The sequence below is a fragment of the Myodes glareolus genome, chromosome 13 (assembly GCF_982192425.1).
Source record: "Myodes glareolus chromosome 13, mMyoGla1.1, whole genome shotgun sequence".
NCBI lineage: Eukaryota > Metazoa > Chordata > Mammalia > Rodentia > Cricetidae > Myodes > Myodes glareolus.
In genome coordinates this window covers 24,031,846-24,059,650 of record NC_142038.1, presented here as the reverse complement: position 1 = coordinate 24,059,650, position 27,805 = coordinate 24,031,846, and the positions used below count along the sequence as shown (strand labels likewise).

At 43.5% G+C, this 27,805-nt stretch overlaps 1 protein-coding gene and 1 long non-coding RNA gene across 2 annotated transcripts in view; one reads left to right on the top strand and one right to left on the bottom strand.

Annotated features, from left to right (window-relative positions):
- The first annotated feature begins 1,117 nt into the window (after window positions 1-1,117).
- Window positions 1,118-12,610, top strand: St8sia3 (ST8 alpha-N-acetyl-neuraminide alpha-2,8-sialyltransferase 3). The gene is made up of 4 exons (XM_048419616.3): window positions 1,118-1,670; window positions 3,004-3,126; window positions 5,519-6,076; window positions 7,542-12,610. The coding sequence occupies exons 1-4, from the start codon at window positions 1,492-1,494 to the stop codon at window positions 7,822-7,824; spliced, it is 1,143 nt and encodes a 380-aa protein (XP_048275573.1). The 5' UTR covers window positions 1,118-1,491; the 3' UTR covers window positions 7,825-12,610.
- Window positions 5,475-27,805, bottom strand: part of LOC146891704 (uncharacterized) — a 62,764-nt gene continuing 40,433 nt past the window's right edge. Inside the window, exon 2 of the long non-coding RNA XR_015734689.1 lies at window positions 5,475-6,048. This is a non-coding gene — a long non-coding RNA (uncharacterized LOC146891704). The remainder of the gene's footprint in view (window positions 6,049-27,805) is intronic.

Genomic DNA, 27,805 nt, shown 5'->3' with positions numbered 1-27,805 from the left:
CTAATAGTGCCACTACTTTTGGGGGCCATTTTCTTCCAAACCATCACAGCTCCCAAAGACCCATTTCTCACCTTGACTGTCTTTCAGTAGTGCTTAGTGAGCAATACAGGGCTGACCAAACCGCAGGTAAAGCCAAAGTGGAAGAGACCATAATCCAACTGTAAAGAGCAAAGATGAAGAAGTAAGTAAACATCCTCTGAGTGTGACTGATTGTATTTCTAGTGGATATTAAGATAGACATTATGTGAAGAAACCACATGGTCAAGCAAAACAAAATGAATTTTCCTACCACCCTCCAGTCAAGCCTCTCTTACCTGGATCTTGAGATTCTGCAAAAGCCATTTTGTACATTAAAAATGGCCCTGACTTCTGGGCACCTTAGGTGACCTATCCCAGCCAGACGGCTAGCCTAGGTTAAGTCCCAAGAGTGAGCAATAGAAAGTCATTGCAGCCTAACTGTTCCAAGCTTGATGCTGGGGTACATAGATCAAACACTGACAGGAGCATAAGGGACACAGAGAGTCAAGCCTTCCACACAACTTTGTTCGGCAGTACCCATTCTTTATGGGCAGGTGTATAGCAAGGAGCACGATGAGACATTCTAGAGTGTGTTTAATGTCCCCAAAGCAGGCTGCTGGGCTACTCTTTGGATCTTCCTTGCAGGGATGCTGCAGCAGGTGCTGCCTGTGGGACCCGGGCTGATGCCTGATGGAGATGAGAAAGCCTTTAAACGTTTGCCTTCCTTTAAAAAAAAAAAAAAATCCTCATTGCTTCTCCGAGAGGTGCCCAGCTGGTGTTTATCCTCCACAGTAGCGCATCAGGTTATTTATCGTCCTATTTCGTGATGTATTTTATAAAGTCATGAATGGTTCATTAAACTAAGTTTGGGTATCAGTCTCCTGACAGCCACCTACTCAACTTAGCGAGTGGGGGAGGGGTCCTGGAGGCCATTGGCATGGGTTCCAGCCTCGCAGCCTCCTTTCTCCACCCCCTTCCCCTTCTGCCCTCCCTCCCCCGCATCCCTCCCCCTGGTTATTTAGGAGATTAGAGTTCATTAATTAAATCCTGTGCTTAGATCGAACTGTAACACTATTCCAATCACATTTATCTTGCAGGCGGCAGCGGAGATGGCAACCTCCCTGGAAACGCGCGGGGGAGCCTGAGTCGGCAGCTGGAGACGCACTGCTCTGCGTGCTCCATCGCCCCGCCGCCTCGCAGACCCTCCATCTTCCTGCTCAGTTCCGGGCCAGGCTCGCCCCTGACCCCGGGGTGGGGTGGGGGGGCGGCTCCCGCTTCTCCCGGGGCTCCAGGTGGTTCCCCACCCCCTGCCCTCCGCGACTCAACTGCCTGGGTCCCCCCTCCCCCGCCACACACACTCACACGCGCCCGCGAGCACACACGCACGCACACACACACACTCACACGCCAGCAGGCTGCTGGCCGCTCAATGGACCGATTTCCCCGGTTTCCCTGAACCCAGCCTAGCCCGGGATGAGAAACTGCAAAATGGCCCGAGTCGCCAGTGTGCTAGGGCTAGTCATGCTCAGCGTGGCCCTGCTGATTTTATCGCTTATCAGCTACGTGTCCCTGAAAAAGGAGAACATCTTCACCACTCCCAAGTACGCCAGCCCGGGGGCGCCCCGAATGTACATGTTCCACGCGGGATTCCGGTGAGTGTGGGCCTCTGTTTGAGTGCCCTCGGGTATCTCGGGTCGGTGGTGTGTTTGGGGGACAGTCAGAGAAAGGTGTTTGGGCTTCTCGTTAACTGCGTGGTCCTTTCTCTCTTTTTCCTGCTTCTCCCTTCCTTGTCTACTTTATTTTTTAACCCAAAGCCCCCTAAAAGCCTTTGTCCTAATCGATGTGATTGAATTTCTCCTATACCTCTGCGTTCCCTTCCCCCCCACCAATTTCAAAACTGAGGTGTTGGTGAGAGAAAGAGAGAGAGAGAGAGAGAGAGAGAGAGAGGCGATGATGTTTGGACGGCGGGAGGGTTTGTTGAACCCTGGTTTGTTGAACCCTGAGATGGGCAAGGCAGGAGGTGGGCGCCCTGGCTGTGCTAACGGCGGGCTCCGAAGGCCTGGCGGGGCGATTTAATGGCGCAGGCGCCAACTGCTCTTACACCCCTTCCCTCCTCCCCTTTCTCATCTAATGATGCGCAGGTTTATTCTCTTGAAGCCCCTAGGGCTTTTTCCTCGACCCTTCCCCCGCTGCCACCCGCCTCCTCCTTTCCTGGATTTCTGCAATTCTTCGGCCCCTGCGGGAAGCAAGCCTTCTGCTGAGGGCCGCCCACCCTCGCCCGGTCGAAGTCACCGCGGGGCGCAGCTCGGGCACAGCTCATCTGGAGCCCCACCCCTACCTGTGCCCGCAAGGAGCTCTCCCCACACAGCTTCCTGATGGGCGGGTGGTAACCACAAGCTGTACCCAGGGAGTCATGCTGGGCCGGGGATGTGGAACCTGAAGAAGCCAGGCCTGGACAGAAGAGCCTGGCTGTAGGCAGCCTCTTGGGGTCTCCAGCTAAGGGCTGAGGGTGCAATCAGACTTAGGCTCGGGAAGGAAAAGGTTAAGGCTGGAACCCCCACCCCCACCCCCTTTGCCCGAGTCTCGAATTTCTTCTGCCCTTTCTCCAAAAATCAATTCACAGAGACGGGGCCAGGGTAGCCAGGTCCGGCTGGCGATGGCTGCTGTCCGCGGTGCTGACTCAAAGTCCCCGCCGCGCCGCCGACAGCAGCCCTGCATCCGGCTCTGACCCTGGATGTCTGCGTGACCGCCATCTTTTTTATGGTCTCTCTTACACCCGGAGGGCTGGACAATGAGGAAGAGTTTCCCTTTTTCTTCCTTTCTTCCGGGTGTGTGTAAAAGCAGAGAATGTGCCAAAGGAGAGGGACTGTGCCGTGGGCCTGCCCCTATGCCAGCTGCCCCCTCCGGTTGTGGCTGGAGTTGTCACTGCTCCCTGGGTTTCCCTTGCTGAGGCCAGAGTCTATATGAACTCATGCTCCTCTTTAGGTCACAGTTTGCGCTGAAGTTTCTAGACCCGTCATTTGTGCCCATTACGAATTCTCTCAGCCATGAACTCCAAGAGAAACCTTCTAAGTGGACATTTAATCGGACAGCGTTTTTACATCAAAGGTAGGATAGGGAGAGAGGTTGGTTTTAATTTTGTTGTTGCTTTTAAGTTTGAAACTCAATAAAACAAACAGCACGAAAACAAAGCCAAAACCGTCACAAAGTAAACAAAAACAAGCTACACCTCACTTCACCCACCTGCACCCATATGGGCTTTGTCCTCTCCTAAAAGCAAGAGGAGATGATGAGTAGCCATCCTCACAAATGTTTGCTGTGCCCTCAGGAAGGTTCAGGATGGTCAGCATCCTTCCGAATTTGGTCTTCACTGAGCACCATGATTTCAAGTCTGGATGCACCAAAGTTGTCTATTTTTAAATATATATATATATATATATATATAAAAGGGTTCATTGCAAACAGATAATCCTCTACTTTTTAAAAAACATGTTATTGTACAATCTTATTGAAACACAGAAAATATAATGCAGCCTTATGGCATCCCTAGTGGAGATGCCGGCCTAAATATATGTATGGAAGCGTGATTTTGTTTGAGTTTTGCCTGTTTGTTTTCAGTAAGGCCTTCCCAGCTTTAGTGGTTGTAGTAGACTTTTTCCACAAGAAGAAGCTTTGTCATTATAGTTTGGTTTTGTTTGGGGGAGGGGGGAGGAGATTAATGAAATCTCAGTGGTCCTGGTTTTAGAACCATAGCCTCCCGCCCCCCATGGTGGGATTGCTATACCACTCCATGCAATGTGAGCCATCTAGTGTATTCATTAGCGCTGTGAAGACGTGCTTCACAAACCGGCGAAGGAGCTGTGGTTTTGCTCAGCTATTTATTGTCACTGTACTTTTTGAAAAATTATAATCTACTAGCAGAATCAGAAGAAACACATGGTTTCAGAAAACAAATGTTGGGGTGCTTCTGAAAAATTGTTATAATCATAGGATTATGATCACAACTAAGTATTTATGCTTAATTATAAACTAGCTTGTGGCCATTAATTGTAAACCACGGAAGTGCTTTTCAGCTCTGGCCTTTGGGATTTTCATCTAAATTTAATTTTGCAGACAGTCCAGATAGTTTTCATGGTAGAACACCTTACGCCAGTCCACACCAAACGCATCTCTAACTCGATTACAGTGTTTTTCTACACTGGGCCAGGTATTCCTAGCTATCAAGCCAAAGAACGCTGCCTTCTCAAAGCTTTCTGCTTTTCAAGCGATTTCGTAGGAAACCTTCAGTGAGTTTCAGCAGTATCATCTGAAGTTGCCTTTACAACCGCTGTAAGAACTGTGCTGCTAAGGAAAACTGAGCCGGCTGTGCCAGTCTGCCTTGTCCTAGAATCTGATAAGATTTCTTGTCCCCCTGCTGTGGTTTCTACAGAAGGCACGGGAGTTTCACTTTGTCTTCTTGACCCCGGAGAACGCGAAGCCAAGTGGCATGTTACCTGTCTCTGGACTACTTTAAGTACCCGAGACTTAAGAGGTAACAGTTATACAGGGAGCTCCATGTCAAATCCAGCTGAAGTCAATTCTAAGTATCACTTTTCTCTTGGGATTTTTTTTTTAAAAAAAAAATTGATTACCTTAAATTTGACTTAAATTGTAATTCCATATAACCAAACAGAAAAATAGATCCATGCTTCATTATTCAGCAGGCCTTAGTGAGATTATCATCTCGTTTCTAATAAGTATTTGGCCATACCTGTTAGGTTGGGAACGTAGGCCCCAGCCCCTCGCATCTATCCCAGCCCCCAGGCCTGGTCTGGACTTCAAATCCCAGCAGGCCAGGTCCTTACCCCACACCCAGAGCGCAGATCTCCCATTAAACCTGAATATTTCTTAATTTGGCTTGTTTCGATTTGGCTTGATTGGGAATTTTTGCGTTGTCAGGGAGCTAATATTAGGAAATATTCCTAACAATACCCACTGCTCGTCCAATTCTCATATTTTAATGATAGTACTGTACTATGTTCCAACCCGTATCTATTTAGTTTGTATTTGGACACTGTAGTATTTTATATTCCTGAGCACTACACTCCAATAGCAAACAAGTAGTCCCTAGTTACAAAGCCAAAGTCACCAATGTTTGTGCATTAATGTGAGCTCTTTGAGGCCTGTGTAAATTGTCTCCCTGCATTTTCTAACACAGTTTGGCATCTGCCTCCTCTTAATCAAATATGCTCTCTGAGTAGACCGGAATACCAAGAAACAGTGGTCAAACTGCACATTGAATTTACTAACATCCAAAGATTACCTTCAGAACTTGACAGATATATTGTCATGCCTTTACATTATAAAAAAACAGTCCACCCTTTGGAGTCCACAAATATGAATGTATGTTCATACTTGAATTGAGTGTGCTTAAGATTTGTGTCTGACTTAAGTAGAAGCATAAGAAAGAAACTTGGTTCTTTTGAATGGAATGCATTTAATGAATCTCTTTTTATTTTAGGCAAGAAATTCTTCAGCATGTCGATGTAATAAAAAATTTTTCTTTGACCAAGAATAGTGTTCGGATTGGCCAACTGATGCATTATGACTATTCCAGCCATAAATATGTTTTCTCTATTAGCAATAACTTCCGCTCACTGCTGCCAGACGTGTCGCCCATTATGAATAAGCGTTATAATATTTGTGCTGTGGTGGGCAACAGTGGAATCTTGACAGGCAGTCAGTGTGGACAAGAAATAGATAAATCAGATTTTGTTTTTCGATGCAATTTTGCCCCTACGGAGGCTTTCCAAAAAGACGTTGGGAGGAAAACCAACCTCACAACCTTCAACCCCAGCATCCTGGAAAAATATTACAACAATCTTTTAACCATTCAGGATCGTAACAACTTCTTCCTCAGTTTAAAAAAGCTGGATGGGGCCATTCTTTGGATCCCTGCATTTTTCTTCCACACTTCGGCAACTGTAACCAGAACATTAGTTGACTTTTTCGTTGAACACAGAGGTCAGCTAAAGGTCCAGTTGGCTTGGCCTGGAAACATAATGCAACATGTCAACAGGTGTGTATATTTTATTACATTTAACTCATATCCCACCAGATGGCAAATCAATATTGTAATCTCCTGGGCATGGGAGCTATCCAGTTCACTAGATGTTGCGGTTGGTTTAGTTCTTGAGGAAAACTCTTATCTTTTTAATGAATGAATGAATTATTCTAGTTAAAAAGTTCCATGTATCCCTAACTGGTAACCAAGTGCTAAATGAAAAGACTGTTTATCACTCAACCCATTTTATTTTTCCTTCCCCTCCTTAGTGTACAGTCACAGAATTGCCACAAAGCAAGAACCACCCTTGTGCAAATAGGTATATCCCGGTAACACCAGTGCCTAAATCGTACAAAGCAATTTTTAAAGAAAATAACAATTTAAAAAGAAAAAAGGATCATTGACTTTAAATATCATTTTTTATGTTCAGGTGTTTGTAGGATTGAGAACCCCCTGGATAAGTCATAAATGGCATAATCTGCTTTGTGATAAAATGTTTACATACTTAAGGAGCTCTGTGTTGTGCCTTATGGCTTGACAAGGAGATTGGGTGAAGATACAGCATTTTCATCTAATCCAGCAGCTTTCAGTTCTGGCTGTTTATAAAAATTGGTATTTTAAAACACACTCTTACTACCTTGACTGTGCTTGACACTCCCTCAGTGTGGTGAGGGGAGCAAGGGACAAGCACTTGGTGTGTTCTTAACAGCTTCTCAGATCATTCCAATATGCAGTCAGAATGAAACAACCATCCAGGGCCATTTTAAAGGAAAGATCACGTGTAGAGCTTTTTCTTTGATTTGTCTGAGCATTGCCTCAACTCCTATGCCCTCCTATGTAAGGAACCCAGGCATCACATCAGGCACAGATCTTATTATCAGTTCAAGTGGGTTCTAGAAGAACCGGTATCTAGATGGGCATGCTCTAATAGATAGTCCCTTCCTGTTATTTCCTAAAATCTTCCAAATTTATGATACGTTTAGTTGAACTTCCATTGAAAGAGAACTCGTGGTCTAGAAAATTAATGTCTCCACAAGGAAAGGCAATTGTACTATCTATAGCCCAAGCTGAGGCCTTCTCTTTGAGAAGGTGCGTGTGGAGAATAATTGCAAGGGTAACATACACACCCTGGTACCGTTTCCAAGAATGAAGAGGTAATAGAACTTGACTCCAATATTTAATGACTGAATACAGCCCAAGGTTGTTACTGAAAAATGGGGAGAACCCAGGTCATCTACCAACCTATCCCAAATATCTGACTTCATCGTTTTGTTCCCTTCTGTTCCATTTTTATTCAATTTTCATGACATTTCAAATCTCATCTAGAAGGGAACAGGCCAAGGTAATAGGGTTCGAAAGTGTTTCTCTCCATGAAAACTAAACAGTCTAGACAAATCTAGCTCGCAGCCCTGCCTATTAGCTTAGCTGACTGAAACCTTCAGCACCCGCCACTGAATCTACATGTACTTATCGTTTCCAGGTACTGGAAAAACAAACACTTGTCACCCAAACGACTGAGCACAGGTATTCTCATGTACACTCTCGCATCGGCAGTCTGTGAAGAGATCCACTTGTATGGATTCTGGCCCTTTGGATTTGACCCCAACACAAGGGAGGATCTTCCATACCATTACTATGACAAAAAAGGAACCAAATTTACCACCAAGTGGCAAGAGTCGCACCAGTTGCCTGCTGAGTTTCAGCTGCTGTACCGAATGCATGGCGAAGGGCTCACCAAGCTCACTCTGTCACACTGTGCCTAAGAACTCCAAACGGAAAGTGCCAAATGGCTGTTTTAAAAGTGCCCCCCCTAAAAAAAAAAACCAAATTGAATAGTCTCCAGAATAGAGCCCCAAAGACAATCTGGTTAAGCTTGTCTGCCTCTCACACGGAAGGACGTCTCCTCTCCCTCGTCAGCTCTTTGATCGGTCTTAGAAGACTTAGGACAGGTGCGGTGAAGCCACAGGCGTTAGACTTGATTGGTAAAGGTGAGGTTGTATTGGGAAGTATGCTGCACAGCGAATGACTTGAAGTAGTCCCACATTTGTATTTTAATAATAAACTGACTCCCATGTGGATGAGCTGCCCTCGTCCCATCCGTGGCTGCCGTCTCCTCAGCCCTGCTCCGATATAGTCCTCGTAATCAGAGAATTCTGGCCAGTTTCAGCGGGATCGCCTTTGCCAGGGGGATCAGAGACTTCAAAAACAAAAGCAAAAATCTGGTTTGCAGATTGTTCTCTCTCTCTCTCTCTCTCTCTCTCTCTCTCTCACACACACACACACACACACACACACACACACACACACACACATACACACACATTGTTCCTGTTGCTCTACTACCACTGAATTTAATAATTTGTTAGGAATAGCTCTGGATTATCTTTGCTTGTATATGTTTGCATCTGTACTTGATTGTTCAAGTCTCTGGGCGACTTAGGTGGTTCATGACAAACTGAACAAATTACGATGACTTCCTTTGTGATGAATCTTCTAAGAAATGCCTCTTATCAAGTTCTCTCTTGTCCACACTGTTATTCTATGGCAGGGTGGTCTATGTGGGTAGAGTGGCATGTGCCTCTTTTTCTGTCGCCAAGAAAGCCCATGCTGTGTGTGGCATTGCATCTGCTGGCATGAGTGCAGATATGGCAGGTCCAACAAGGGCTTTCTAGCCTGGTCCTTCCACTATCTTGGCTCAAGCATTGAGCTTGGCACTCTCTCAAAACAGAGAGGCATTGAGCTAACTTAAAAACCCGGGGAATGTGAAGGAAAGAGAAGAAGCCTATTTGCAAGTTATGCACTCTATAAAGCGGTGTGAGAAAAGAAGCCAGAGCTTCTTGTCTGTGTGGCTAATGTTAGCATTAGTCAGGTCAGATCCTTTCTGTGACATCCCCACCAACAGCCATCTAGACCTGCTTGCTTTCTTTGAGACCATTGTAGATACTATTCTCTGTTTCCTCTGAAATCAAGACTGTGTGCCTATACATTGAGTGTCTCAAAAAGAAAAGCCATTACGCAATGGCAAGACTTGGTCCTAAATAACCTTTGGAATCTGAGATCAGTTGGCCATTGTTCTCAGTGTCTCAGCTGTATCAGTAGAAATCACATCTCTCCCATCCCAGGCTTTTACACTGAGCAGCACTTTGTTCTTCCAGTTCAACCCAAAGTCTGGCCAAGTTGATGTTAAATTTTAATAGGAGTTTCTCTCCTCTTCCCAAGTGCCTGTGGAGCACATTTGTCATCGGCTCCAGCGGTACAGCTCTTTCTTTTCCAGAAATCTCATCTAGATTGCTAACAGTGTTGTAAACCCTTTTGAAAATTGTTGCTATGGTTCAGTCCTCGGTGCACCGTCCCTCTTTGGGAAGAAACAACCGGGCCTACAAAGAAGGGCAATAAGGAGGCACATAGTCCTTATGCTCCCTGGTCCTGAAGCTGTGTTGTTCTTTGGGAGAAGCTAAATCTGACGCAGATACAATCTAGTGAAAGAAAACCATTCAGATCCCAACACAATACCAACGGCGGCACATCTTACTCTCTGTGAATGGCAATCGTTCAGACAGATGAAAGGAAATAAGGGTAAATATTTTGAAATAAGAAGTGTTAACGATACACAGAATAGTAAAAAAATTAAAATTATAAGCCATTTTGATAATACTTTTAAATTCAATGATAATTTTATGGGCATGAAAACCACACCATGACTGTTTTCTGTCACTTTAACCACACCGTGGCTGTGTCCTTTCTCTTTAAACCACACCATGACTGTGTCCTTTCTCTTTAAAAAGCATGGGACACCAAGCAGCTACTCTCCAGCCATGATAGGTTTGAGTCATGGAGAGACTGATAACCGGCAGAATTGCATTCATTGTCATCAGTATTGAAAGACTTGGCTAGTTCTGAGCTCTTAGTTCATTTGGTTGGAGCTCAGGGATATTAATGCTGAGATTATCCAGGCCCAGTTCTGACTCCAGAGCTTTAATCTCAATGTGCCCATTAGGTCTTACTAAATATAAATTCAGACTCTTTGCACTGGACAAGATGAAGTACCAATAAACCAGAAAATCCCCAAAGCTAGTTCATCATTTCAAGATAGCCTATTTAAATTCGATCTCATCAGAACATTGTGGGTTTTGTTTGTTTTTAATTTGGGGAGGATTTTTAAATCTTACCACAGACTTGTTCCCTAAGTTTAGACTAAGAAATCCTTCCTGTCATCTACTGTTGCTTCCACTATACATTGAACAGGAGTACAAAATAGTAGGAAAATGGGCTTCTCTTCAGAACCAGAAGGGTTTGGAGGCTAGTGCATCCCTGCCTCTAAGAAGGATTTCTCGAGATGATCCCCACATTCTGTTTATAATATAACAACAACAATAATAGATCATCTGAAAAAATTCCAATATAACCTCAAATTTACAATGCTAAAGATTCCTTTACAATGTAGATCCCTTCTATTTAAAAAATAAAAAACAATAGGTACAAAATGTTGGCAAAATATTGCCGTTTTCCCTGTATGGTAAAGGCCTTTCTGGCTATTACTGTCAGTTGTACCCTTGGCCGCTGTCATGACGGGAAGGCTCCCTTATCAGGAAGGCAGTCAGCACTTGTCAGCGCTCCCACTGTCCCCAGGCTTGTAGGCTCAAGGGCAGTGGACAGAGCAGAGGGACCGATGGGTTTTCTGTCTGTGCAGCTACACATTCATACTCCATCCTCCTTTGTCGGCCTCACTTGGTTGGGTCTGGTTAGTATATTTTTCTATTAGAAACAGTCTCATTTTTTTGGCTACTTAGAACAGAGTACGCCATCAGATATGGGAATAAAGGTCACCACAAAGCCCCCAAGGATGTCTGAAAATGACTACGTTACAGAGGAGAAAGGGAAATCCACAAACCCCTGGCAGCCCGCTCATTGTTAGACCTGTGGTCTCATTCTTTGTTCTTTGTGTCGTGTGGATCCTGGGAGACAGGGTCAAAAGATTGTTTTCATGGCTCCCTCCCACACCCAGAAATTGGGGGTTTCTGTGTGAGTATATGGAGTTCGGGATCAAACCCAGCACCTTGCACGTAGTAGACAAATTCTCCATCGTTGGTCTGAGTTCCCAGACTGTGTTCTTATGCTAAGTAACTTTAACCATTATAAAATGCAGTGTGTTTAGTAGTACCGTGTGTCCAGCAATGCTGAATATGGCCATCTGTCTCTGACCTAAACATCAGACACCTGAACATAGGCTACCGCATGGATGTGTAAAGGAAGACCCCACTCACTATCCAGCCTCCTGATGCCAAGGCTATCAGTGCTGATGAATGTGAGTGCCTAGACAAAAACAATGTTTTAGGAAATTCGGTTGATATAAATACATGCTTCCCAACTTCAGGTAAGGCATCAGACCCGCAGGCAATCGCTCAACGGCCCCATGGAAACGGGAGTAATAGAAAGGGAGGGGCCTTTGAGCTTCACTAGCCCTTCTTGACTTTGCAAATATGAAAGTTGAGATGCAGAGACACTTAGCAATTTTCCCCAAAATGTACATAGATAATTATTGAAGAGGTTATAATTTCACATCTTTAACTTATTGATATGGAAAATATACTCAAACAAAAACAGTTTGGATCTAGTATCTTTGGAGTACAAATGTAATGGATAAGGCCTGTAAGGGAGGAAAGTGAAAGATCACTAAATGTACCTGGCTGGGTACACAGCAGCAGCAGAGGACGCAGTTGCCCAGTCCATAGCAGACTGCTGAAAACCACCCACTCGCCCTTAAAATGAGAGAAAAGCCACTTGCTCTAGCATTGTCTGATAAACCCCAGTTCCGTTATTGATGATATCGCGCTGACAGCTGAAAATGTACCTGATAATATATTCATTTTAATAAAGTCTTGTTTTAATAATGTGTATGCATGATTTAGAAGACCAAGGCTGGAAGTGACTGTGCACTCTTCCTTGTATATAACTTTCAGCAGGGGCCCCTGGAGTCAAGAAATATTTTCCACGTTGTAACTGCAGCAACAGACTTCGAATTATCGCATTGGTTTAATTCGCTAAGACTGTACAAAGCGTAGTGAAAAACTTTGGTGGTTCTTCATTCCTTTCCAGTGACATTCTGAGAACGTTTCTGTATAGTTCTGGGTCCTCAAAGCCTTCTTTCTCATAACTGTTTGAATGCCTCAGGCAAACATTTGCTTAGCTTCTATTACTTCCCAGATGTGTATAACTGACCTTTTGACTACCGAGTCAGGGCTGTGTATGTGTGTTTGAAGAGTTCTGATGGGACATCACGGGTGCTGAGGATAGAGGGCATCTTGGCCAGTCTGTCTAGGCCACTGTATCTGTGGACCATTTCATCAGGGCCACTGATGAGTTGATACCAAGGACCAAAATGGCTAATCCTGCCTCTCTCACCCTCTGACTGCTTTGCCACAAAATATAACATTTCAAATGGAAAATGTTGTAGAATGTTATTATTTGCTATGTAATATTTCTGAACATGTATTTTTATTGTGAAGATTTGTTAAAGATATGTGCGGCTGAATAGATGTTTTAATCCTTGGTGACGCCTCTTCTCTTATTGTCAGAATCAGCGAGGAGTCTGCTGCTGAGTAGCTGACTCTAGTCTCACATGACAGTGGGGTGCTAGGATTAGGACCTGGTGGGTTCCAATGATGTATCAACAAGGTACCTATTGAGAAACACCTTGAGATAGGATTCTTGCTCCTCAATCCTCATTTTGAATCATTATATCCTGAGATAAGTCCAACCTAAAAAAAAAAAAATCCCAGACTGGTTCTGATGTGACATATGGAAACTAAAAGAGTATTTCACAGTCAAATATACAACTTTGACCAGAACAGCTGACTGCTAATCATTCCTTTCATCATTAGTATCAAATATTCCTTAAAGTGATGGCGGCACATGACAATATAGACAAAGTCTTAATGACTCAACCATCCACTTCTAGTCAAGCTAATTTCTGCTCATTTTTAAGTGCATAGTAATTTTTCAGTGTAGTCGTAACAGATACAAACTGGCAGACAAAGTGAGGAGTCTGGTTTTAGTACTTTCCCCCAAGGCTGGTTCTTTATATTTCACTCTGTTTCAAACAAAGAGGCAAAATCTCAGGTTATTCATCTTTATAAATGGACAAACCAAAAAACAGAGAAGCTAAATGATACATTCAGATTCACTTTGGGATTCATTCCCAGAGGCTAAAGTATTACCCAGGTAGTCTGATTTCTCAGACTCTGAACGATGCCTCAAATGGAGGAATGCCTTCAGTGCTGTGATACTTGAGCGAAAACGAAACCAGCCCCCACCTCCAAACAGAAATTTGTGGAACTAAAAATCTAAGAGCAAAACACGTAAGCAAGGCGTTCAGGCATGGCCAGCTGTCGTGTTCCAGGCCCTGCCAGGGAAGGGAGCACCGACTTTATGGAGTTTCAGGCCTTGCTTCTCTCTTCGCACATGAAAAGCCCTTGATCGCCACGGGTACCCAAGAGCACCTTTGATTTCTCTCTGTGGGTTTGAGAAAGCGGTTTCCTCTCTACTGTGCAGCCGGATGTTTTGACAGCTGCTCTGGTAAACTAGTATTTACAAGTTTCCATGTGTATGCAACCACACCAGCTCCGACTACCTTAGCATCAGCCAGCTCAAATGTGCCAAGGCTCCCAAGAGCCAGCATGAATTAGCTTAGACATATGAGCTGGTTCCCGCACAGCACTGCCTGAGCAGTTCTGAATCAATGAGTACCAGTTAGAAGCTGGTAGCAGTGGCTTTGAGGGATGTTAGAATGCCCATATCAACAAGACAGCAAGTCCGCCTTGGTCAGTTCACTAATTCCTATTTAAAAAAAAAAAAAAAAGAGCACGTTATTATGCCCTTTAGGTTAAGGCCCAAAGATGTCCAAATATTTCTTAGCCATGTGGTGATGAGAGTCTCTCAACAGGTCCTCAGCTTAGGAGATTGTCAGCCATGGCTTTCTTAATGTCAAAGTGTGACCTTCTAGGTAAAGATTCTCTAATTTAATTGCCATGTTTGGATGGGTTTTTGCTTGTCCGCCTGTCATCCTTCTGACAACACAAAATTCACAGGCGTTCATCAAGCTGCATTGAAGCAGACAAACAAGATTCTGTTAGGCTTCTCCATCCTCACACACCAGCAAAGGCTCCCCGGTTCATAGTCTGCCCCCCACCAACGGATGCTCAGCCTCGTGCCTGGAGCTTGCATAAGTAAACAGATGAACCCTTCTCCAAGATTAAGTCATAATTATTCAAAGGCATCACTGTGTTGGATGACATCTGGACAACTTCAGAGGCCGAGCCAACAAGACTGGCAGAACGAGGTGCAGGGTGCTGCTGGCTAGTCCGGCCTCTGAAAAATAAATTCTACCAAGCATCATGTTGCTCTGTAGTTCTGGGACACTGAGTAGCAGAGATGCTCTCCTTCCAGACCATTAACTATGAATGCACTCCCTACAGAGGACCTAGAAGTCAAACACGGTGATGAGACAACGAATAAGCTTGGTTTACAAAGTGAGAAATTTTCTGGTGGGAATCATTTTTGGGTGGGTTTAATTAAATCATTTGAAAGGCAATGATGGGAGAAAATGAACCTGATTCCTCAGACAGTGAATGGCCGTAGATTTTCGTTCTGCACAGAGTGAATCAAAGTTAAATCACAAAGGACCAAATCTACTTTCCTCACATAATAAAATATCCACTAGGTTCTGTAAGACACTTATGCACAGAAGATGTTTGAAACTCATGTTGGACATTTCCCACATTGCTTTTTAAAAGGTCAGAGTTTATCTATATATAGGCACCTGTTATGTCGTGTACCCACGATATAAGCACGTGGTTAACTTCTAACTCACAGAGGTCCACCTGCTTCCGTCTCCTGAGTCCTGGGATTAAAGGTGTGTGCCATCACTCTGGGCACTGTTTCCTACTTTTCTTAATCATCGTTGAAATGAGTTTGTTTTTTACACTGAGCAAGCTAGAACATATGTGTTCTGGTGGTTTTTAGTCCTTCTAACAAACTGTGTGCTGGCATAACGAATGTCCTAATCCTCCATCTCTTTCTGACCAGAGGAGAAGCCCATAGCTACAGGCACAAGGGTCTTGACCAGGAAATTCTATTTTGTTGTGAACATAGTCACTGCTACCCAGCCTGTTGAATAGGAAGGTGGAGGAGAAAAGTGGGTAGACAATGGGAGAGATGTTTACACAAGAACAGGTTGAATGTAATCTTTGAGGCACTTACAAAAGGTCAATAGTTTTCTCTATGAAATCTGGAATCTTTGTGAGACCCCATGTTGGAAATGCTGTTGAATCACATTTCAAGACCCAGGGCTAAGCACAGCCCTGCCACCAGGAGCCCTAAGAGAGTATACATATGAGCTGAATTTTGCCTCTAGAGTGAATTCCACTCCAGTGGAGTTTAAGACCAGTTGAGGGATACTCGTCAAGCATCAGTAACTGGCCCTGAAATCCTCCCAGGGTCTAAGACAGTGGTTCTCAACTTTCCTGATTCTTTGGCCCTTTAATACAGTTCCTCATGTTGTAGTGACCCTCTACCATAAAGTTATTTTCAATGCTACTTCATAACTGTAATTTTGTTACTGTTATGAATCATAATGTAAATATCTGATACGCGGGACATCTGATGTACGACCCCTGTGAAAGGGTCACTCAACCTGCAAAAGGGTCACGACCCACAAGTTGAGAATCGCTGATCTAGGACAAGCAGATCAAAGCACCACAGTGTAAGACCACCTACTCAGATGAGCTGGTTTCTTACTGCCATACGAGGATTCACGGATCTGGACCATGTCTGCTTCAGTGGAGGTCAGGATCCTCAAGGCCAAGCTTCAGAAGTGACATCTCTCCCCAGGGAGAATTAAAATCACAGATGTTATGCTATTCTCAGAAGTCTGGACACTCAACTGGGAAAACATGAATCGGAAGTAAAGATGGAAGAACGCGTGACAGTTTCTCGCACTTCTTACTTTGCTCTCACCTTTAATTTCAGAACCATTTAAAGCGTGGGATAGAATGATGCAGAACAAAGCCTTTTATATTGAAATGCAAAAACTAAAAGGTTAAAATGTGAGTGAACGGCAACTGTAAGTTATTAAAGAAATAAGCAGGATGAGCATGTCAGGTGAAAACCAATGCCTCTCATTGTTACCATAGCAACCCTTCCCCCACCCCTGCTCAACCACAGTGAAAGTTATGTGGTCTTCAGAAGAGGTAGGGGCCTTTACCAATCGGAGTCACATCTGTCTTGTGAGAAGCAACTTTACCTGCCCTTGGGAAGAAGCTTCTAGAGAGTAAGGGCCACAGAGGCCTGGAAGAAGCCAGTGCTACTGGGCTGAGCACCATGTAAATATCTCCTGCCTTCTAGGTGAACAAGGATGATGACCTTTCACAGAGATAGCTCGTGTGTGTGTGTGTGTGTGTGTGTGTGTGTGTGTGTGTGGTGACTGTAGTTTGTGAAGAAAATGAAAACGTTTGCTTCAACAGCTACCCAAAAGTATCTGTTAAGTATGAATGTGCCTGCCTTGTTGCCTCATGTGCCAAACGCAGTCCTGGATGCATTGTTTTTAAATAAAGCGTTTTCTTGTGCATTGGAAAATGCTGCTGTCTGTCTCTGTCCCATCCAGAAGGCCCATACATTCACCAGCACTAACACACACTCACGAGCAAAACAAATGCAACGCCCTCCTTTCACTCCCAGTGAGGCCGTTTCCTGGAAGCTGGTGGGGCAAGTCCACACAGGTTGCCCCTGGCTGTCTTAACAACCAATGAATGCCAAAAATGCCAAAAAAAAAAAAAAGATTCATCATAGGACCCTTAAATGATATGACGACTAATAATACATTATTCCTGACAATTGGCAATTATAGGCATCATTTTATTTAATCAGTAATTGAATGAATCACAAGGCTGAGGCAGCAGCTCAGGAGGTAGAGTTCTTGCCTATAGTGCACAGAGCCCTGTGTTCAACCTCAGGCAGCACATAAATTAAGTATGGTGTTTTATACCTGTAATCCAGTACTCTGGAGGATGCAGCAGTACCAGAAGGTCAAAGGCTACATATCCTTGGCTACATATTGAGTTCAAGGCCAGCCTGGGTTATATGAAACTCTGGCAGGGGAGGGTGGAGTTGGGTGAGCCAAATATGGTGGTGTTCGTCTATAAATCCCAATAGTTAGAAGCAGGAAGTTTAGAGTTTAAGGTCATCCTCAGCTACCTGAGATCCATCTCAAAAATGAAAGAATTGAGTGAGAAGAGCCCAATCGTAGCACGCTGGTCTAGTGTTCACAAGATGTTGAGTTCAGTCTTCAAGAGGGAGGAGAGGGAAGAAGAAAGAAATACTGAGGGAGGGGAGGAAGGAAAGGAGGGAGAGAGGAAAGAAAATTTAAAAAGGAAACAGAGAGAAAAAGAGTTGAGGGGGGAAAGAGGCACTTAAGAACTTGGTCTCCGCTGCGCCTGGTGATGAGGCAAAGTGAGGGTTCAGTCTGACGCGTAGCCTTGTGCCTGCTACCCCTAGAATGTCATCGGGTCACTCTTCACAGCACCCCTTGGCCATCGTCATCAGCCTCTTCTCTCTTTGTGTCATTTCTACCCTTTGTGATTTTTTTTCTCATAACTAGAAATGATACATTATCTGGCTACGTTTCATACTGTGTGATAAGTTCTACCTTATCTAAAGCAAGTAACTTGGTCTGTCTTATTTATGCTATGCCCTTAATGCTGAGAACAGTGCGTGGATCTCAGTAAGCTAGCAGGCACTATCTACAGGGTAGCGGGACAGATGTGCAAATAGGTGGTTAGTGGGACAGCACGGTACATGCACTGGTTCAACTCTTCCTTTATCATCTCCTCTACGTCTTAGAACCTCCACCCCCACTGACACCAGAAACCCTGGCTCTCCTCTGACTCTGCTGTCTCAGACAGCTCTGTGAGCAATACTCAGTAAGAAAGTATAAAGGAAAGAAATGATGGAGAGAAGGGAGGGACCGGAGCAGAGAGGAAACAGGACACAAAATGGGCAAAGACAGTAAGAAGAAGATGTCTGTAGCCTGGAACCATCAGTGAATACCAAAAAATGTCAAAAAAAAAAAATCTCCATAGGACCCTTAAATGATATGCCTGCTAATAACAGTCTTGAAGAAATCAGAAGTCTTGTTAGGGAAATGCCTCCTCATATCACAGGGGATGCATTTTATGACCCAGGGGGTGCTGGAAAGGCAGGTGCGGATGCACAGGGTTCGCCATCCCACGGAAAGCAGAGGCAGAAGTTGTGGGCCTAGAGTACGCAGTCTTGGGAGAGGAGGGAGGTGGAGGCGGGAGAGAGAAAGGGTCAATTCAAGTCAAGACAATAAAAAGTTTAGAGCAAATGCAATGCAATACTTGGAGTTTTTTTTTTTTTTTTCCTGAGAACCGTATTTGAAGACTTACCTCCCACTCTACACATATGCACACTGAGAGAGACAGAAAATAGGGAAGGTGGGGCAATCCTAAAACAAACCACATCACAAACTTCAACAAAACATGAAATTGACATCAAGTTTATTGCAGGCTCTCTGCCTGGGGCTGATGAGTACAAATTAAATTTTTTACCGGACTTTTTTTTTCATAAGAAAATGCATTGCCGTGGCTTGATCAAAACAGAGGACTTTAAAAAAAGAGAGAAATCCCCTTCATCAAAGAGCCAGCTTGACCCTCCGGCCCCCAGACCAGGAAAGAAGTAGAGCTTAGCTCTTGGCTAAGCCGGCATCCTCGGGGCCCAGTGGAAGAGCAGCCATGGGCTGGTGCCCCTGTGAGTGTGGGACTCCGGGGAAAGAGGAGAGCTCACAGACCACACCTCTCCTGACCCTAGCTCACCAGGAGCTTACGTTCTCTGTGAACTCCATGTTCTTGATTGCAGGTCAAGAAACTGCAACTTGGGGTGAGGTTGGGAGGCGAGGAACACCTCACTGTTCCAAAGTACTGTCCTGACAGGCTGTGATTGAAGCGCTTCATCAGCTTTCAGAGAAAGGGAACGAGCTTTGCTTTTATGTCAACTCATAATTCCCCACTCCAGATGAAAATATTTAAAGGGACAGACTGCTCACTTTACCTATTTTATTGTGATGAAAAAACATTTATAAAACATTAGAAAATGAAGATAAACACAAAACTATCTTCCTCCTACTATTCTGAGTGTGTGTTTATTAAACACCATATAATTCCATCTTTTCTGCGTTTTACATTTATAAAATGACATGAAGAACATTGTTCTGAGTTATTAAATTTTAAAGGATAGGCTCTCAGAATGAGCATTAAAGTACTGTAACTTGTTTAACCAATTCACTATTGCTACTTCAAATTTAGGTGATTTGTAATTTCTCATGGTTATAGACAACGCTCTGATAAATGTTAAATATTTCATTGTTTCCTTGGGAAAAATGCCTTGAGGTAAATTTTCAAGAACTTTAAACAAATTTTGGCAAAAGGAAGTTTTTAAGGGTCTGGGGAGGGGTCTTGACATGTAGTCATAAGGACGTGAGTTCAGTTCCCAGAACCCACACTGAAAAGCTTGGCATGGGGCCAGCAAGACCAGCTCAGTAAATGACTGCACCAGTCTGTGGACCTTAGTTGTGCCCCTGGGACCTACATGGTTGGAAGCAGAGAGAACCAACTCCAGAAATTTGCCCTGTGATCTTCATGTGTGCAACACACACACACACACACTGAATGAAGAATGAATGAATGAACGAACAAATTTGGGGGATATGTGTGGAGGGCCGGACCACATTCTCCATTGCTTCTAGGAACAAAGGTAGAGATTGACCTCTGTGACCTCAAGGTGTGGCGGTACACGCCTTTAGTCCTGATGCCTGGGCGGCAGAGGCAGATTGACCTCTGCAACCTCAAGGCGTGGTAGTACACGCCTTTGGTCCCGATGCCTGGGAGGCAGAGACAGGCAGACCTCTGTGAGTTCAAGGTGATGTAGCACACGCCTTTAATCCCAGCGCGTGTGCTTGGTAACTCTCTACTGCTGCGTCCCTGCCTACTTCCGAGGCATCATCTGGGATAATGGGCAGCGGACCAATCCAAGAGTGACACGTCAGAAGCGAGGACTGTTTCCTTTATAAGGGCTGGGTTCCCCTCATTCTGGGTCTCCGCAATGTAAGCTTATGCTCTCCCTCTCAAGACGCATAAAAGCTTTGCTGCAGAAGGATCCTAAGTGTCCCGCGTCGTTCTTGCTGGCGAGGCCGAGCGCGGGGCAGATATGGTAGCATGCACCTGTAACCCCAGCAGTAAGGAGGTAGCAACAGGACGAACACCTGGTTCTTGCTGGTCAACCAGTCTAGCTAAATTGGCAAGCTCCAGGGCAACAAGAAACCCTATCTTAAAAAAACAAAATGGACAGTACCTGAGGATGATACCTAAGATTGACATCTGTCCTGCACATGCACACATACGCTAAGCACACAAACATGCTTGTCCACTTCCACCCTCATATGAACATAGGAGTGAACACACACATCTTTCCAGAGCTAGGCAGAAATGTTCAAATAGAAATTCAATGATCAAATTTCTAAATGTTCTCCTAGAACACATGCAAAAAGTTAGGAGAAAATCATATATTGTCATAACTTCCTTAATGGCAAAATCATGAGTTTTATACCAAAACTCAGGTAAGTAGATAAGCTATTGGACGCTTCTTATATTCAGTTTTTATGTCTCTCTTTCAGGAACTGGGAGACCTTCACACTCAAGGAAAAACTCATCTGCTTGCATTCTCATTACTAATCAAATAAGAGGCACCTAGATCATGTGGGAAAGACAGCCCTTCAATACAATGACAAATAGTTCTTTTCTTTATTCTAAGACTATGCTTATTGCTTACTCGATCTACCAACCTAATAAGGTTTCTAATTTACATTGAGTCCAAGAAGTCAAAATGAGGAGGTTGAACCAAACAACCTACCTTGAGGCTACATAAAATGTACAGATGAGTTGATTTTGTTGAGCTTCTTTTAATCAATATCATCAGTTCTATGGAAGAGATATGCCTTAACCAAATTCAGAATGTGGCATAGATTTTTCGAGGTGGATATTATTAAGAGCAGCTAAAGTCGCCATCACCAAATTCCAACCACAATTACTCTTTTTGTTTTGTTTTGTTTTTTGATTTTTGAGATAGGTTTCTCTGTGTAATAGCCCTATTACATAGCTATCCTAGAACTCACTTGGTAGACCAGACTGGCCTTCTTCCCAAATTCTGGAATTAAAGGTGTATGCCATCACACCTAGGAGATTGTTCCTTTTATAAGTAAATTTGTATCAAAAAAAATCAAGTAACATATTCATCTCTGTGTTCCTTGTAGTTTCTGTCCAGGTAGCTCAACTCTGCTGTTTCAGCACAAAAGCAGCCACAGTTGATATAAACAAATGACATGGCTCTGTTCCAATAAAACTTTATTTGGGGTATGAGATAACAACTAGACTCAGGCCATTGGGTCCTAATTAACAAATTGTGCTTAGGTAACAAACTCCTTAATATATGTTAGAAGTTTAATTTGATTTTCATCATACTGGTTTCTAAAGATAGCCATAATTAATATCTATACTCGTGGTGACTTGAAGCAACACATAGTTCTGGAAGACAAATGTGTGAGGTCAAGGTATCAAGCAAGGCTGATTTATTGAAAACCCTGGAAAACAATTATGTGTATTTCTCCTTGCTTCTGGCAGCTGCCAGAGCCCTTGGTATTCCTTGACTTATAAATGCAAATTTCTACCTCCAGTTTCTACTCTGAGGACCCAGCATGGAACTTAGAGTACAACTGAGTCCAGGATGATCTCATCTCAAGCTGTTTGCCTAGGTACTTTTCGGCCTTGACTCTTATTATAAATAAGGTCACATTACAAGTTTTCAAGTAAACATATTTTGAGGAGCCACAATTCAGTTGCCTACATCCATTTAAAATCCACACATACAAAGCAATTCAAGAAGCCAAAGAGAGCCACAGAACACCACCAAATGATGCACACAGGCTCCGGTACACTCTGTATATGATTACCCCCTTCCATGGTATCTCATCATTCTACAGAGGCTCAGCAGTAGTATTGGGTGATGGAAGTTATATCTTCAAATTAATTAGATTTTTGCAGAGCTCTCCACCGTCTGTTGACAGTAAATGGGTGTTCTCGTAACAGACTCTAAGACAAATTACACAACACCAAACCAAAATCAACAAATTCTAAAGACATTCCTAGCAGACAAGATCTCATTTCCCACACCAAAGAGGTGTTCAGCACCAGTGATATTGATCTTATGTGAGTGGGTTTTCTGGCTGGGGTCCATGCACAATGTTTAGCAGAAAAACACATGGATAAAGAAAATATGAAAGTTGACCAACCTCTGACATGAAGTGATAAGTTTAAAAGAAATATCTAAAATGTTTCAGTGGACGCATTTGTTCAACACCTTGAAGATCAATTGAAGGCCCATTCTCATCTCCGTGGCAGATAACACAGACACACAGATATAGATCTAAGCAACTTTAGTCACGGACACTAACACGTCTGATTTAGCGTTCTGAAACCTTGTGACCTAATCAGCAAACAGAGTCTATTGGGAAGAAAAGTGGAAATTCAGTTGGAGATATTTTTCTAAAATAAAAAAAAAACAGGCTACAGTGGAGTCAACAATGTGTAGCCAGTAACAGGGGCTGATTGAGTGACTTAAAGAGCAGGAGAAACAAGTTCTAAAGGAAATGGAGCCCAAAACTTGCTGCCTTCCCTGGTCAGCACCGAGTCCTATCTGTAAGAAAGCTTTCTCCATTCGGGTATGTCCAGACCAGAACGAGTGTGTTCAATGTGAGACTCCATGCCTACTTTTTACACAAGTAACAAAGGGTATCCAGATAAGACACACATCCTACCACACACCTGCCCAGCCTTGTGTGTCCAGAGTGCTATAAATAAATGGCTTTCCCCTTCTCTTTCTTTGTTCCAGCTCTGAGACAGGATATTTTCCACACGACAGGCCTAGCCAACAAAGGAAGGCCTACTGGAAGAGGTAAGTTCAGAGAGCCTTTGGAGAAAGGAGGTCGGATTAATCTGGATACTATATAGACATTCATGACCACCAACTAGGGACAAGGGACAAGAGGGATTAATCAGTCACCCGCATCTTTGTCATTCTCTAGGTTCTTTCTGGTGGGTACCTAGACTCTTTCCATCTTACTGGTGGGGTTCACCCACTGGTAACCCTTTTGGATGATCTGCAGTATTCTGAATATTTGGTTCTTCAAAATCCGATGTTGAAAACTAATCTCCAATGAGATTAGAAGATGGGGGCCATTGGGAAGTAATTATAGATCATCAGGTTAAAGCCACATTGAAGGTGCTCCCTGAGAACAGTCCCTTTCCACCACATGAGGACATAACTGAAGTGTCCCATATGTGAACCGACAGGGGGGTTCTCTCTAGATACTCAACCTGCCAACACCAACCTTGGACTTCCCAATCACCAAAATCGCTGTTGCTCATAAGCAACCAAGTCTACAGTACTTTATTATAGCAATTCAAACCCACTGCCATTTTTCTGAGGCTATCAGGACACAATCCAGCATTGTGTTTCAGAGAAAGCCCCCTTGTTTTCATTCTTCTATTTACACAGACCTTTCTTGTGTATCCAACCCAGAGTCCTTCTCCTAGTCAGTTCTCAGGGTTGTATCAACTTCTCTGTGCATATGAAAGGTTAAGCAGTTACAGCTCCTAATCCCACATTGTTTTTTAAAGTTTTATCTATTTATTATACATAGTATTCTGCCTGTGTGTCTGCCTGCGTGCCAGAAGAGGGTGCCAGATCTCATTACAGATGCTTGTGAGCCACCATGTGGGTGCTGGGAATTGAACTCAGGACCTCTGGAAGAGCAGCCAGTGCTGTTTACCTCTGAGCCATCTCTCCAGCTCCACATTATTTTTGTAACCAGACTTCTTCAATATGCCTAAATTTTGGCTTAGTGTACCCCTCCAAACCAAAGCAAAGCCCCTAGAATGATTCACCCAGCCCATCTAAAGAAGACATTCAGCTCTCATACTGTCTGGCTGAGAACTAGAAATCTGGCATCCTTGGAGTGGGAGGCCCAAGTGGTAAATGGGAGGTCATAGTTGGATGGAAAAAAAAGAGAGAGAAATAAACCAAGTTCCTATGGCCAGGGGCAAACTTCCTATGAAGACAGAGAATACATCCATAGATTGATTATGTCACAGAAAAATGTTATCTTCAGTGGTTGTAGTCATGACTGTTCGTTCCTAACCGCACCTGAATGAGCCTTGTCTACTTCTGTTGCTAAAAATCACTGATAGTTGGTGTTCATTTATGATCAAAGCGTGGCCTGAGTTACCTAGATTATTGTAATGTCTTAGACTTCAAATTCTCGGAACTAAATACAACCACAAGACAGCATTCATCCAGAATGTGCTCCAATTTACATCTTGGTGTCCAGTGATAGACCCTGCCTGCCCCAAATAAACTTACATTCTCCATTTGTATTCCCTCACCCTGATGAGGAATTGTTTGTTCTGACCTAAAAGTTTTTATGCTAAGTGTATTCTTTATATTTTTACTTCATTGACTATTAGATCTTCTTGTTTTGTCTTTCTGTTCTATATTTTACAACCCAATGGATATAGGTTCCTTAAGGATAAGAACCACATCCCATATGTAGATGGAAGTTTCTGTCCCACTAAGTCCCACAGTCATTCGGTCCCAAAGAAACACACACAGAGGCTTATATTTATAATAAATTGTTGGCTTGTTACCTCAGGCTTATTATTAACTAGCTCTTACAACTTAAATTAACCCATAATTCTAATTAGCCACTTGACTTGGCACCTTTTCTCAGTAAGGCATTCTCATTTTGCTTCCTCTATGTCTGGCTTGAGACTAGGTCTCTGTCTTTCCTCTTCCCAGAATTTTATTAGTCTGGTCTTCCTGTCTAAACTTCTTGCCTGGTTATTGGCCAATCAGTGTTTTAAACTAATATGAGTGACAGATCTTTACAGTGTACAAGAGCACTATCCCACAGCACCCGTACCCCTCTATGTCCTTTGCTCCAACTCATCAAGAGCAGGCAGTATTAATTGCATAGCTGCTCAGACTTAACCTGTGTCTCTTCTTGGAGTCACATCTTAAGGTCCCTGCAGTAGCCAGTCCCTGGGCAGCATTATTTATTTTAGCTGATCGTGTTTTGTGTACATCCAGAGCTGAGAAGACAGCGGGTGTGCCTCAAAACATGGTCTTTCACTATTGACATAGTAAAGAATTTACTTTTCTTTAATTTTTTTCTTTTTGCTTTTTTGAGACAGAGTTTTTCTGTGTAACAGCACTGGTTGTCGTGGAACTACCTTTGTAGACCAAGCTATCCTTGAACTCACAGAGATCCTCCTGCCTCTGCCTCCTGAATGCTGGGATTAAAGGTATATGCCACTTCTGTCCAGCTGAGAGCTTACTTTTCATTAACTGGCTTTCCCTAAGCACAGTCAGAACATTAGGTTGTGGTTATTATTGTCCACCCTCAAAAGTAAAGTCCTCTAAAGAACTTTAGCGAATAATAGTCATTTCATGGTGAAATTACCTTGTAGTGATAATAGCTCCTTGTATTAGGTAATCTTTTTATCCCAAAGGTCAGATACTAGCATGTTAACAAACAATGGCTATCTCTTTATGTTAGAATTTAGCACTATTCTCTAATTTTCTGAATTTTCACCAATGGAATTTATTTTTAACATCTAGGGGGAAAGTTCATTACCATTATCATCCTCCTCCTCTTTCTCCTCCTCCTCCTCATCATCATCATCATTTTATCTACAATTTTCTCCATTAAGACTGACATCTACATTCAGAATATACTTAAAAGCATGATAAAATTTCCTCAAACCTTCAAATAGGTTTTAGTACCATTTGCAAGTGAGTAACCTGACTAGGATCCAGAGTGAGGAATCTTAATCCCTTAGTCAGAATATTAAGCAATCAGAGCTAAGTTTTAAAAAAAAAGCCAATAGGTCAATGCTATTTTGTAGCTCCAAATGGGACTATCAATCTCCACAGAGAATTGTCCATGATTGGTTGGATGGTCTTCCATATTCAATGGCTCATCATGAACACTCTATAGGGTCCCATGTGAGGAGCCTGAAAAGCAGAAATCGGCATCTCCCTAAGTCACAAGTGATTGGCACTGTGACTTCTAGTTGGAGAAAAAAAATGGACACTCATACTTCCTTCCCTCCATGAGAAACAGCAAAGCATGGTGGAGCAAGTCTTTAATCTCAGCACTGGGGAAGCAAAGATAGGTAGATCTCTGTGAGTTCAAGGTCAGCCTGGTCTTTATGCTACAGAGCAGCCATGACTACATGATAGAGACCCTGTCTCAAAAAAGAACTTGAAGAAGAAAAGGAAGAGAAAAGAAAAACTTGATGGCAATAAAGCACTCTCTAGGTGAACAGGCCCCAGAGTATGTGCTTCCTGTAAGAGGTACAGCTCTAGGGGGAAGGTATCCTGGCAGTCCAAAGTCAAGACATACCACAAACCATACCACCCAACACACCTCACTAAAGAGATTCATTGGGAGGGAAAAAATTCAAAAGGGTGGATGCCTCTGCTTGGGCAAGATGCAGCAGAGAACTGAAAAGACAGGGTTTATATAAAATTTCAGAGGAGAGGGGCTTTCCAGGGTGAAGATTTCCAGGGTAAGGATTGATGGAATTTCAAATTCAGAGCTTGGGGAGAGCCCAAGAATTGGTGGGATTTCAAGTCCTGAGTTTGGGTTTTTTATACTGTAGGGAGGGCCCTGGCCACTTGTGCGCCTTGAGGTATTTACTCTTCCCAGATGGAAAGTCAGGGGCTAGCAGCATAAAAAAATAATCTCAGGGGGCTCAGTGGTTAAGAGCACTGGCTGATCTTCCAGAGGACCCGGGTTTCATTCCCAGCACACACATGGCAGCTCTCAACTGTCTGTCACTCCAACATTGACAACTCTGATGCCCTCTTCTGGCCTCTTCAGGCACCAGGCACACATATGGCATAGACATACAAGAGACAAAACACCCATGCACTTGAATGTTTTAAAAGAAAGGAACAGAATGAAAATAGACCTACTTCTCCTAAATTACATAGAGTGTAAATGGCAGAGGAAAGGCTGAAATGCAGGTTTCCTGCCTCTGGATCCTAGCACAGGTTTACTGTACACAGCACAGAGCCTCATAAACAAAGATAGCCTTCCTCCTGTGTCCCTGATGCCACCAACTCCTTCACTTCCTGCTGCTACTATAGCCTACCAGGCATTTCTAACGCCAACCCCATGTTGTACTCTTACTCCCTGGATCAAGATGAAAAGGCAGCAGCTCAGAGCTGAAATAACCCCCATTGTGCTGTAATTTGTAATTAACTTATCGATATCACAGCAGCAGCAACAATGGATTCCACTAAAACTTAGAACAGTAAGACAAAAATAAACCAGTGCAGATTTAAAAGAAATACATAACTTAGCAAACGTGGTCATTAAGACTGATGCTGGTTCTTTGTTAAAAAAAAGGCAATGGTGAGGAATATACTGTCTTCGACAAAGGCATTACATCATACCACAGTGCTCTTGGAACAGGACCTTAACCTGGGGTCACTGTTGGTCTTCTGTCAGCTGAAAGTCCCAACTGCTTGGAAATCCCTGACCCCCAGTAAACT